We start from the raw sequence: 13,056 nt of genomic DNA on the forward strand, positions 1-13,056 counted from the left end.
GGGGCCTTCACCCTCTAGCCCCTGCTGCGGGGTGGGGGGGGTCTTGCTTTCTGTAAGATGATCTTTCCTTTCTAAAGTTCTTGGGGTTGTTTCTTTCAGCATGAGAATTTCTTTAGGCTTCTACTCATCTTTCTCATCTTTAACTAGCCTACAAGAGATCTGGGCTAAGCCCATGATGCCCCCATGATGGGGTTCTCCTGCCCCAGCCCCCATTCCCCTCTCACCATTGGGAGGAGCTTGTGCTGGTTACTTTCCCCCCGCCCTCCCTCAGGGACCAGCCACCCTGGCTAGTCCTGTCCTGCGCCCCCTCCCCCAGGTTTTGCAACGCCTCCCTCCCCCAGGTCCTGGAACACCCCCTTTTCCTCTACCCCCATGCCCTGCTATAACATCCTCCCTCACCTCCTCCTTTCCTCCCCCAGCCTCTGTGACACTCCCTCTTTCCTGTGTCTCAGCCCTCAGATACACCCCTTTTTCCTCCTGTCACTCTTCAGGTCCTAGAGATGTTTCTTTTCTGCCTCTGCCCACTTAGTCATGGGACACCCCTCTTCTCCCTCCCTTCCCCTTGGTGCTGGGGAAACACCATTTTTCCTTCTTTCTCCTCCCCCTAAGGTACTCTCTGCTTCTCCTTCCTGCCTTCCCCAGGCCCTGAGATACCTTCCTTTCCTCTCTCCTTCCTTCCCTTTCCCCCAGGTTTCAAGACACTATTCTTCTTCCTTGTCCACTCCCCAGGCCTTGGGAAGGAATCTTGTTACTCCTGACAAGGAAGGGGTTATAGAGTAGTCCCTGTCCCCAAGCTGGGTGTTTAAGAGGGCAGCCCATGGTGGGGGTGGGGGAGAGCTGCCAGGACCCACCTCCTGCCCCCCTCCTAAATATACTCTGGGGTGGGGTGGAGAAATTTCAGTAATTGGGTGATTCCAGGAGCAGCGTGGGCAGAACTGGCTTGCACTGAGCCGAACCAACGCCTCCTGGTCAGCACCAAGTCCCTTCTTTCCTTCGCTGGGGGTGGGAATGGGGTCACCCTGATGTCTGGAGGATTTCTGTGGCACAGCCCTGAGTTCAGTGCCAGAGGGACTGGTAGGTACTGGGCTTGGCCTAGGAGCTGGGGAGAGAAGGGGTGACAAGGGGCAAATCTGGGAGGGGAAAGTGGCTGAAAGGCAGGGAGCAGGAAGTAAAGCAGCCAATGGGACTGGGAGAACAAGACGGAGCAGAAAGCAGAGCAGTGCATGGATGGGGCACTGGCTGCTCTACTCTTGACTCCCTACCCTATGGGGTAGGGATTGCAGAGCAGGGAGTTAGAAAGCAGAGCAGTGGATTAGGAAGCACAAGGATGGGAGCTGAAAGCAGAACTGTGGACAGGGCACAGGGCAGGGAATAGAGAACAGCAGTGGAGGGGGCAGGGAGCACAAAGCAGAGCAGCCAGTGATGGAGGGAGCTCTCTTTCCTTCTTGACTGATACCTGCCATCAGCTGCTGTTCTTCCCCCACTTCCGCAGAGCTTTTCCTCCCAGCCCAAACTAGTCAAGTCCAGTGCTTGCGCTCCCCAAGCCACAGAGCCCCCACAGATCCCCCAGATAACCTGCTTGGCTGGGGAGGGCATCTCCCCAACACCTACGCTTTTGTGTCTCAGGGTCTCCCAGTCTCTCCCAGTTCCAATTGGGCCCTGGGAGGGGGCTGGGAAGGGTCTTGCCACTATCTCCAAGGCCTCAGCCCTCAGTGCTCTCTTCTGGGCCTGTGAGATACTGGGGAGAGGGCTAAGATTACCTCCTCCCCAGCTCTAGGTCTCCCAGTTCCACCAGGGACCTGGCTTACTTCAGTGCCAGCCCCTGAGCCAAGGGATCATCTCCAAATTCCCAGCCCCCTTGTGACTTAGGGATTGTCTTCAAATGACAGCTTCTGTTGCTCTGTTCCCACCCAGGCCCCAAAGAAGTGCCACGCTAGTGACTGGGAGAGCAGCCCAGTTCGACGATGGATTGGCTGTGATCCCAGGTAGGGGGCACAGCATTGGTGTGGGGTGGCACCCGGTGACCGCAGCCTGGGCAGGCAGAAAGGGAGACATGTTCCCTCTCAGGCCTGAGGTGCAAGGTGATCTATAAAGGCGGCGGGGGGGTGGCTTTTTGCTGGTACCTGGCAGGGGGCGGTCTCTGGGATGCATCTTTATGGGGGACAGGGATGCGGTGGTGGGATCTGGGGCTGAGACTGGATGGCCAGACTCCTGGGTTCCACACTTGGCTTTGGGAATGGACAGTGGTGTAGTGATTGCATTGGGCCTGGGATTGAGTGCTCAAACTCCTGGGTTTTGTGCCTAATTCTGGGAGAGAATTATGGTAATTGGATATCTGGTCTCCTCGGTTCTGTCCCTAGCTCCAAGGGTGCAGTGATTGGGTGCCTGGACTCCTGGGTTCTACATCTAGTTTTGGAAGCATAAGGGTGTAATGATTGGATCTGGGATTGGATGCCTGGACTCCTGGGTTCTGTCTCAAGCTCTAGACAAATGACCTGAGCAGGGTGCAGGGCCCAGGGCAAATCAGCCTATGTGGGGCCCTGCCCCCGGATGCAAGGAAGCTGGCGGCAGATTTGGCGGGGGGGGGGGAGGGGTGCTGAGCAGCCAGATGTGAAGCCAGCAGCAGCACAGTGGCCACTCCACCCAGCTCCACGGGTCCCCCAAAGTGCAGGGCTCGGGGCAGTTTCCCTGATTTGCACCCCCCTAGGGATGGCCCTAGCTCTAGGAGAGGACAGTGGTATGGGGACTGAATGCCCAGACTCCTGGGTTCTGTTGCCAGCTCTGGGAGAGTCTGGGGGTGTGGTGATTGGATTGTGGGTTTGGATTGGATGCCTGGACTCCAGGGTTTTGTCCTCCAGCCTAGGGAGGTGGACAGGGATTGAATCCAGGGCTGGGATCCCATGGTTGGACTCCTGGGTTCTGTCACCAGCTCTTGGAGGCAACAAGAGCACGTAGTGATTGGCTTGCAGAACTTCTGGGTTCTTCCTCTGGCTCTAGGAGGAGATAGGAGCTCAGTGATTGGATGTGGGGCTAGAATTAGATGCCCATACTCCTGGGTTTCATCCCTGGGTGGGGGGTTGTGGCAAGGTGGGTTTACAAGTGTCTTCTAGTGGCCACACATGATAATGCAGTCTGCAGGTTTTGTCATCTTGCCTTTGGGGGGGTGAAGTCAGTCAGTCAGTCAGGCGCATTCTCTGTGGGTCTCTATTTAGCAAGTTTTACCCTATTGCATCATGGGAGAAAAAACAGACTGACTTGATTGCTTGCCCCTTCTCCAGGCTGAGATAAGAGGGAAGGGGAGCTGGATGCCTGGGTTCTTTCCCCAGTCCTCAGCTGAAGAGCTAGGCTGGGAGCTCCTGTTCCCAGTCGCCCCCTCCCTGCATCTTGCAGGGCTTGGGATTGGATGCCAGGACACCTGGGTTCCATCCCAAGGCCTGGGGGAAGGGGATTGGGCTGCAGGATTGAGTGGAGGCTAGGATTGGATGCCTAGGTGGTTGGTGTGTGGTGCCCTGATTTCCTAGGCTGTGCATAACCACACCTGTGTCCTTGATGCTTGGGTTCTGTGCATGGTGTCCTCTTCTTCTGACCTGTGTGACCATGTCTGTGTCCCACGTGCCTGAGTTTTTTGTGAATGGTGTCTTCGCCCACTGGGCTCTGTACACTTGTGCCTGTCCCCCGAACCTCTGGGTTCTGTGTGAATGGTGTCTTCATCTACTGGGTTGTGTGTGCCTATGCTTATGTCATGGGCACCTGGGTTCTGTGTGTGTTGTCTTGCTCCCCTGGGCTGTGTATGCCCGTGTCCCAGATGCTTGGGTTATGTGTGTGCAGTCCCAGCCCCTCCCACCCATCTGCATCTCGTTCTGCCGGTTCTCCCCAGACTCTGGTGACTCAGTCCCACCTCCTTTCCCATCCTGGCACCCAGGAGTCCCTGGGGCATCGTGTGTGAAGGCAGTAGCCTGGACCACTCCCAGAGCTGGTCATGAAACCCAGACTTCCAATCCCAGTCCCTTGCTTGATCCAGTTTCTGCAGCCCCGTTCCCTTAGCTGGGCACAAAACTGGCATCAGGGTTTCCAATCCCAGTCTCCTGTTTGATCCACTGGTTGCACCCCAGTCCATCCATGTCGTCCCACCCCACCCAAACCTGGCCACAGAATCCAAGCATCTAATCCCAGGTCACCTGCTAGATCTGATCACTGCACCCTAGCCCCCTCCCAGACCTGGGAATGGAACCCAGGTGTCCAGGCATCCAATCCCACCCTGCTGTCCTCTATCTAGTCACTATACCTAACTCTCCTCCCAGGTCGGGAGCAGAACCCAAGCATCTGGGTGTCTAGTCCCAGCCTCCGTCTCAAACCAGTTGCTGCACCTCTCTCCCCTCTGAAAGCTGGGTATGGAACCCAGGTGTCCAAGTATCCAATCCTACTCCCCCTTAATCTCATCCTTTTACCCCACTTCCAGAGCTAGGAGTGGAATCCAGGTGTCTGGGCATCCAGTCCACACTTCTGATCCAACCATGCATCCCCAGTGCTCTTGGCTCCCTGCCCAGCTATTCCACACTAGAGATACTGGAGGGAGAAGCGGGGGGTGCAAAGCTGTGACCCAAACACCTGGGTTCTGCTCTCTGCTCTTAGCTCTCCCTTGCCTGTTTGGAAGAGCCAAGCAGGTGAGGCCTGGGAGCAGGATGCAGGCATCTGGGACTGCTTTGCTTGAAAGGCTGCCTGCTCTGAGGAGCTGGTGAGCAAAACTAGCCCTTACCCAGACACCTGGGTTCTACTTTTAGCTCAGCACTTGTCTGCTCAGCTTGTTAGACCTTCAAGTGACTGCATGTTTGTCCCAAATGCCGGGGTTCTTTTGTGTGCGCATGTGTCCCAGATCCTTGGGTTCCAGGCATGTCTGGGGGGCACCTGTCCTAGATGCCTGGGTCCTCTTTGTGCATGTACTTCATGTATGGGCATCTGTCTCGGACCCCTGCGTTCTCTTGTGCATGCACATGTGAGAACCAGATGCCTGGTTTCTGTGCATGTGAGGTCATCTGTCCTAGATGCCTGGATTCTTTTGTGCGCACCTGCGTGCCTTGGATGCTTAGGTCCTGCACATGCATGTGTGTCTGTCCCAGAAGCCTGCGTTCTGTGTGTGTGTACATATGTCTGCCCTGGACACCTGGGTCCTCTCGTGCACTTCTCTGTACCCATGTGCACCTGCCCCGGATGTCTGGGTTCTCTGTGCCTGTACATGCAAGCATCTGTCCGCTTTGTGGTCTGGATGTCTTGGTTTACGACGTGTGTGGATGTCTGCCCTGGATGCCTGATTCTCTCTTGTATCAGGTTCCACATGTGCATGGGCATCTGGCCCAGATGCTTGGGCTCTCTTTCATGTGTGCTCTGGATGCCTGGGTTCTTTTTTTTTGTCCCGGACACTTGGGTTCCATGCATGTGTGGACATCTGTCCCAAGCTCTTGGGTTCTGTGTGTATGTGTGCATGCCCTGGATGCCTGGGTTCTGTGTGTGGGCAGGCATTTGGCCCAGACCTTGGGTTCTCTGCCACCTCTCAGCAGGAAGCCTCTTCACGCTGTCCATGACTAAGCAGTTGGGTGTGGGGCTTAAACCTATGGCTCTAGGATTGGGTGGAGGGGGGGCTCATGGCGGGAGGTCTCCTGGTTCTGTTTTCCCTGCTGTCTCCCTTCCCACCTTATCCAGGCCCCTCTGTCTATCCCGGCTGTCAGCACAGTATCGATTGGTTAATAAAGGACTACTGCAGAAAGCACTGAGTCAGCACTTTGGTGGGGGGGAGCAGCCACTGGGGGCGGGGGGTTCCCACCCCCCCTAGCCTCTGTGGGGGGCCACTGGTGGCTCCCCTCATTGCCCTAGGCTGGAAGAGAAGCCAAGCATTCTGGGTCCTAGCCCCAAACCACCAGGGCCTATACTCCTTGTAGCATTGTGGGGGGGAGGAGAGTTGGGACACCTGGTACTGGGTGGGGGAAGGGAGCTGGGAGACTGGGGCTCCCAGCAATGTGTGGGTAGGGGCTAAGGCTCCCTGTTGCTGGGTGGGGGCTGGAGCCTGGGCTTTCTGGTGCTGGGAGGGAAGTTGGGCTGCTGTCTCTTTGCTGATCAGGATTTGGGATGTTCTTCTCTGTCCCCTGTTCCTGCCATGTGTGTGGTGGGAGGGCAGCATGGCCTTCTGGGAATAGCCTCCCGGGCACCAGCAATTGGCCCAGCCCTTTTGCCTCCCAGGTTGGGGGGATGATCTTGGGACTCTGATCCTGCCCCCCAGCTCTGTCTGATGCTTTTGATGTTACAAAAGGGGAGGGGGATTTGGTCTCCTGGGTTTCCTACTTCCCCTAATTCCCTTTGCCCTGATTCCCCCAAGGCAGGTGGGTCCTGCTGGCTTTCCTCCCCCTTTCAACTTGGCCCTTTGGAGAAGCTCCTTCCCCCCACACCCAGCCTGCAGCTTCTGGGTAAATGGGGAAGAGGTCAGGTCTTCTCTATCCTGGTTCCCCCCTCCCAGGGCAGTTGAGTCAGTGTGGGGGGTGATCTGAAGTCAGATCTACTTGCCTTTACTGGATGCAGAGACAAGGGGCCTGGGTGAGGCTGGGCCTGGCCTGGATTTGAGGGGTTAAGTGCTGTTGTGGTCCAAGTACCTGGTGGAGGGAAAACCCAGGCATCTGGGCTCAGTACCCCCACCGGAGCAAGAAGAGTACCCAGGTGTCTGGGCTTCTGGCTCCCCCTGCTCTAGTCTCCCAGCTTCCACTTGCTTCCCAGAGCAGAGAGAGAACCAAGGTGTCTGGGCTTCTAGCCCCTTCCTGTATTTTGGCTGCATATGCAGCAACTCTTGCGGGGAGGGGGTGAGACTCTGGATGCCTGGGTTCTCTGGGAGGGGTTAGGGGATGAGAGCAATGGGGCTGGGAGCCCAGATGCATGTGTTCTCTCCTAGGTCTTGGAAGGTGGGTGGAGCTGGGCAGTTGGAGTGGGGAGCCCAGATGCTTGAGTTCTTTCCTTGCTCTGGGAGGGCTGGGGGCCCAGATTCCTGGGTTCTCCATGGCTTAGCCCCATGTCTCTCTCTCCCTGCAGGGTCAAACAGTGGAATACAGCAAAGATGAAAGTAGACCGGACCAAGCTGAAGAAAACGCCCACTGAGGCGGTAAGGGTTGTCAGGCTATGCTACCAAGACAAGGGTGACAGGGAATGGGAAGGATGGGAGCTGTTTTCCTTCAGAGAACCCAGGAGTTCCCCATTCTCAGCCCCTTGCTCTAAAACCCCTGAGCCCCCACTCCTCTCCTGCAGCTGGGGACATGGAACCCAGGCAACTGGGCTCCATATTTTCTGTGCTGTGACCGCCACAGACCTTGTTCCCCTCCCACAGTGGTGCTGGAACCCAGGTGCCCGGGCTCCTTGCTCTCACACTCCAGATTGCCCTCTCAGAGCAAGTCTGGAACCCAGACATCCAGGTTCCTTATCTCATCTGCTGTGTCATGCAGACTTCACTCTCCTCCCACAGTGGGACTGGAAGCCAGGTGTCCCCCTGCTGTCACCTCCTAGATTCCCCTCCTCCCAGGATGCAGGCATCTCGGTGCTGCTTTCCTTAGCTGCTCTGATCTGTTTTCAGCATGGGCTGTTGTAGGGGTAGGGGGGTTGGTGTCCCTGGTCACATCCTGCCCTGGCAGGACAGACCAAGGTAAAGGGAGGCTCCTAAACTGATCCCTCTTTTCTTTTCCCTTGCAGCCTGCTGACTGCAGGGCCCTGATTGACAAGCTCAAGGGCTGCACCGACGAGCAGCTGCTGTTGGAGCTGCAACAGATCAAGACATGGAACATTGGCAAGGTGAGGGCTTCTTGGGGCTGGGAGGGCTGGGGAAGGTTTTTTGTGGGGGTGAGGGAGCTAGCAAAGCATGGGAATTGGGCAGGGGGGCTTTGTGGACCATGGGGGAAGGTGGGGCAGAGGAGCACTGGGGCACCAGCAGGCACTTAGAGATGCTAGGGGTAGGGGGGCAGAGAGAGGGAGAGGGGCTGGGGAGGCCTGGGAAGGGCTGGGAGGTAAGGGGAAATGGGGATCTTTTGAGTGGCAGGGAGGGAAGATGGGCTGGGGAGAGCCACTGGTGGGGAATAGGGAGGGGTATGGGGGGCAGGGAAGGGGCTTAGTTATTTGGGGGGGGAGGGGGGTCTGTCAGCCCAATCGGATCTAGGGAGCACTGGGGCAGGCGCCCATCTCCATGTGGTCCTGGCTAAGTTTGCTGGGGGGGAGGGGGTGTGGCTGGGGCATGGTGCTGGCTCTGTGGGGTCTTGGCTGGGTTTGGGAGGGTTCTAGCTGTGGAGATCCCTGCCGGGTTTGGGGTAACAGGACTGGGGCAAGGGTTGGTTTTGGGGTTATCAGCTGAGCTTGGGGAACACCATGGGGTGGCGGAGCTGGCTCTGGGGCACAGTTGTAAGCTGCTCCATGCCCACCGGCAGTGTGAGCTGTACCATTGGGTGGAGTTGCTGGACCGCTTTGATGGGCTGCTGGCCGAGGCGGGCCAGGCCGTGGAAGGCATGAGCTGGCTGCTGGTGTGCGATCGCCCCGAGCGTGCCCCCCTCAAGGCTCTACTGCTGGCCGTGCTCAACTTCACTGCCCTTCTCATCGAGTACAGCTTTTCTCGGCACCTCTATAGCTCCATTGAGGTATGGAGGGAGTTACGGGGCATACAGGGGGTATTGTGGGCAGCCTGGGGGCAGCAGGAGACTCTGCTTTATGGAATACAGCTTTTTCCCTCACTCCTGACTTCCAGGCCCCAACCCCCCGTAGGGCGGTGGGGAGCAGGGAGAATGGCAGTGCCTCAAGCAGTTCTTTGCAGGCTGGAATTCTGACCGCTTGCAAGGGAAAAGCCACGGCTTCCTGTGTTTTTCTGTTTTAAAGGAGAAGCCATTTTTAAAGCTTGTTTGCAACCCTTTCGTATATTTTTGCAACTTGCGGGTTGAGAGACGCTGCTGTACAACTCCAAGATACAAGGGAGTCAAGGGGAAGTTAGGATATGGCATGTAATAGGACCTTTGTTCAGAGTGCTGCTCTTGGCATCTGTACAGCTCCATTGGGGTGTGGAGGTTCTGGGGGACTGCAGGCAAGCAACAAAGTTCAGCTCTTTCTGGCACTTCTAAAATTCCACTAGGGTATCGGGGGTGGGGGTAGGGGGGTTGGTGTCTCATCGCTGCTCTTGGAGTACAGTTTTTCTCACCATTTCTACAGTTGCATTTAGATATAAGGGGTTCCGGGGCTGGGGAGCAGCAGAACTCTTTGATCATGGGGTACAGCTTTTTTCTAGCATTTCTACAGCTCCATCAAGGTATGGGGGGCTGGGGCATATGGAGGGACTTGATGGCTGGGGGGTGGGGTGGAATCTATTGGGTTAGAACAAGGGAAACTGGGATGCCCGGGTTCTCTTGGCTCAGGCAGAGGAGTGGAATCTAGTGGGTTAGTGCAGGGAGGGTTTGGGAAGCTTGGATACCTGTTTTCTCTCCCATTTCAGGGAGGGAAGTGGGATATAGCTGGTTAGAACAAGGGAGACTGAGAAGTCTGGATGCCTGGGTTCTCTCCCGGTTCAGGCAGAAGAGTAGAATCTATTGAAAAACCAGGGGTGGGGGAAGCCTGGATACCTGAGTTCTCTCCCCTTTGGGTAGGGAAACGGGCAGCCCTGGACCCCAGGTTTCTGGTGTCCCCTCACATCCCAGCCTGTCCTCCCCTCCACAGCATCTGACAACACTGCTGGCTTCATCAGACATGCAAGTGGTGCTGGCTGTGCTGAACCTGCTATATGTGTTCAGCAAGCGCTCCAACTACATCACACGCCTGGGCTCCGACAAACGCACGCCCCTGCTGGCCCGCCTCCAGCACCTGGCTGAGGTACGGAGCTCCCCTGCCCTCCCAGTGCTTGTTCAGACCCAGCCAATTGCACTCTGCACTCCCCAGCAGAGATCTCCCCAGGACTTCCCTCTTTTTCTCCCCCAAGGGCTGCTTATCTGGATGCTAGATAAAGCCCAGCACCTGTCCCTAGCCTCCATTTACCCAGTGATGTGAGAGGCTTCCCAGGGGGGCCCAGTTTGGGGGGAGCTGGTGGATTGGAGGGCAGCTGGGGGGTAGGGGTTAGGAGCAGGGTGGGGGGTTAGGATGCTGGGAGGAGTAGGGGGCAGTTTGAGGGGTGCTGGAGGGGTCATGAGGCAATGTGAAGGCTTGGGGGCAAGCAGTAGCGGGGTTTGGGAGCAAGTGGGGGGATGCTGGAGGAGGGCTTGGGGGTTGCTGGGGAGGATCCCATGTTCTCTCTCCCCCACACTTCTGTCTTTCACAGAGCTGGGGGGGCAAGGAAAACGGCTTTGGTCTGGCCGAGTGCTGCCGGGACTTGCAGATGATGGTGAGTCCAGGGGGGGCGAGACCATGTGCCTGGGGGTTGGTGTTCAGCCTTTTGAGCAGAGCTGCAGCCTTCAGTGGGGAGCAGGGTTCTCTAGGCTGAGGGGAAGGGGGCACTCGCTCCTGGGGGCTGGGTGGGTCTCTTGAAAGAAGGGCAGGGGGGAGCTGTTGGGAGGCAGGAGGTATCTGCTGCACGGGACTACAGCCTGAGCCTGTCCGTTCTTCTTTCAGAAGTACCCACCTAGTGCCACAACACTGCACTTTGAGTTCTATGCCGAGCCAGGAACTGAGGTCAAGGTGGACAAGAGGGTGAGGTTCCTGGTGGGGGGGCAGCAGAGGACATGGGGAGAGACTAGTGCAAGGGGGCAGTACCCATATGCACTTTCAGGGAGTAGAGGAAACCAATATGGACCAGGCAGGGAGAAACCAAAATGGGGGTGGGGGAGGTGCAACACATGGACTAGGTACTGGGGGTGGGCCTTGTATATACCAGGTATGGGGGAAGAGCTACATGGACCAGGTGCAGGGACACCTATATGACTTTGCAGGGCGAGACCTTCTGGATGCCTGGGTTCTTACTGACTGGGTGGGGAGAGCCCCATATGGACTAAGTGGGGCAGGGAAGGCCTGTATGGCCTTGTTCTCTCCTGTGGTGGCCAAGACCATCCTGGAAGGGCCATATATGGACCAGGTCAGGGCAGGGAGAGGATTGAGAGGTTGGCAGAGCCTCTGAACTGGTCTGCACTGGGGAGAGGCTAAGGGGGGCGGGGGGTGTACCGATTGGTCCAGCCCCTCACCACCTGCCTGGCCCTCTTCACGTTGCAGGTATCTAGTAACACGCTACATTACATCCACATTGAACAGCTTGATAAGGTAGGCGGGGCAGGTGGGCACTGAGGGCAGTGGAGGGGGCAGGAGGCACCAAGGGTGTATGGGGGGGAAGTGGGGGTCATGGCTGGCCCCCGGCAGGCACCCACTGCCCCCCCCCACCCCGCTAGATCTCGGAGAGCCCCTCAGAAATCATGGAGTCCCTCACCAAGATGTACAGCATTCCCAAGGACAAGCAGGTGCACCCAAACACTGGGGTTCTGGGCTGGGCTGGGCTGGGCTGGGCTGGTGGGGTGTGCTGGGGCAGCCTGAATGCTGGGTTCTGGAGGAGGTGAGAGCCCAGGTGGTGGGGCATTCTCTCAGCTCTGAGAGTGGCTGGGGTAGGAAAAGGAAGGGCTGGGAACTTTGAGTTCTGTTCAAGCTTTGAGAGGGGAGTAGGGTCTGGTGGTAAGGGGGTGGGCTGGGAGCCCAACCACCTGGATTCCATGCCTAGTGCTAAGGTAATGGGATTATCAGAGGCAGCTGGGACACCTGGGTTCTCAGGGATGGGGGTTGGGGGATGGTGGGACAAAGCAGTGGGGAAGTTGGGAACCCAGACACCTGGGTTCCACACCTAATTTTTAGTGGGAAGCAGGTTTGCTGGGGAGAGTTGAGAAATCCAGCCGTCTGGGTTCCGCATCCAACTCTGGCTCTGCCCCCAACCTCCCCAGATGCTGCTGTTCACCCATATCCGCCTGGCCCACGGCTTCTCCAACCACAAGAAGCGACTGCAGGCTGTGCAAGCCCGGCTCCATGCCATCTCCATCCTTGGTGAGACCCCACCCCTGAGGGGTGGGTGTTCTGGCCTCTCCATGGTGGGGCTGGACTCTGGTTCACTGGGTGGGGCAGTAACTGGATGGGGGCTGGGTCCACTGTTTTGGGGAGCTGGGTATATGGATGGGGGCGGGGAGGGCTGGACCTTTTTTGGTTCTTTTGAGGGCTGGAGGCGAGGTCCTTTGCTTCTGGTGGGGGCTGGGTCCTCTGGATCTGGTAGAACTGGTAGGGGGGGCAGTGCTGGTTTTGGAGGGGGCTGGGTACCTGGATGAGGAAGGTTTGGCTTACTTATTCTTTGGGGGCCAGGGGTCTCTTTTCAGCTACTCTGGTTTGCTGGGGGGGGGGGGGGGTTTGGCCCTTCCTGACTCCACTCCCCCTTCCCCGCAGTATACTCAAATGCCCTGCAGGAGTCAGCCAACAGCATCCTGTACAACGGGCTCATTGAGGAGCTGGTGGACGTGTTGCAGATCACTGACAAGCAGCTCATGGTGCGAGTGGGGCTTGGCCCTGGCAGGGAGGACCAAGGGGGTCTGACTGGGGCGAGGCGGGGTGGCAGGGCACAAGCCATGGTGGGATTTGGGTTTTCCTGGCCCTCAGGACACCTGAATTCTCTGGGCTATTGGCCATGCCTCAGTTTCCCTTGCCTGATTTATAGGCCTGGCAGAGGGAGCTGGGCAGCCTGGATGTCTTGGTTCCTCTGCCTGGTGCCAGAAGAGGAACAGGCACTGAGATACCTGGGTTCTCTTCCTGATGCTGGGGTTGTGGGCTTGCCAGAGAGAGCTGGGTGACCCAGATATCTGGGTCCTTGCCTGGGGCTAGTCTCAGCCAGGTTCTGACTCCCTACAATGCTCCCCACCCCCCATGCCCCCAGGACATCAAGGCAGCCTCGTTGCGGACGCTGACATCCATCGTGCACCTGGAACGAACACCCAAGCTGAGCAGCATCATTGACTGCACAGGCACTGCCTCCTACCATGGCTTTCTGCCTGTGCTCGTACGCACCTGCATCCAGGCCATGATTGGTATGTGGGGGGCATGCTGGGTTTC

General features: G+C 57.5%; 1 protein-coding gene across 1 annotated transcript in view; it reads left to right on the top strand.

Annotated features, from left to right (window-relative positions):
• The window catches only part of HUWE1 (HECT, UBA and WWE domain containing 1, E3 ubiquitin protein ligase), an 82,616-nt gene that overhangs the window by 853 nt on the left and 68,707 nt on the right, over nt 1-13,056 (top strand). The window contains 12 exon segments of the mRNA XM_014523851.2: nt 1,915-1,985; nt 7,069-7,138; nt 7,720-7,818; nt 8,445-8,651; nt 9,715-9,867; nt 10,310-10,372; nt 10,600-10,677; nt 11,194-11,241; nt 11,367-11,435; nt 11,907-12,006; nt 12,397-12,497; nt 12,881-13,031. Of these exon segments, the coding sequence (XP_014379337.1) occupies nt 7,094-7,138; nt 7,720-7,818; nt 8,445-8,651; nt 9,715-9,867; nt 10,310-10,372; nt 10,600-10,677; nt 11,194-11,241; nt 11,367-11,435; nt 11,907-12,006; nt 12,397-12,497; nt 12,881-13,031 (1,114 nt within the window). The 5' untranslated portion in view covers nt 1,915-1,985; nt 7,069-7,093.

This window comes from Alligator sinensis, unplaced genomic scaffold (genome assembly GCF_000455745.1).
Source record: "Alligator sinensis unplaced genomic scaffold, ASM45574v1 scaffold137_1, whole genome shotgun sequence".
Classification (NCBI taxonomy): Eukaryota; Metazoa; Chordata; order Crocodylia; family Alligatoridae; genus Alligator; species Alligator sinensis.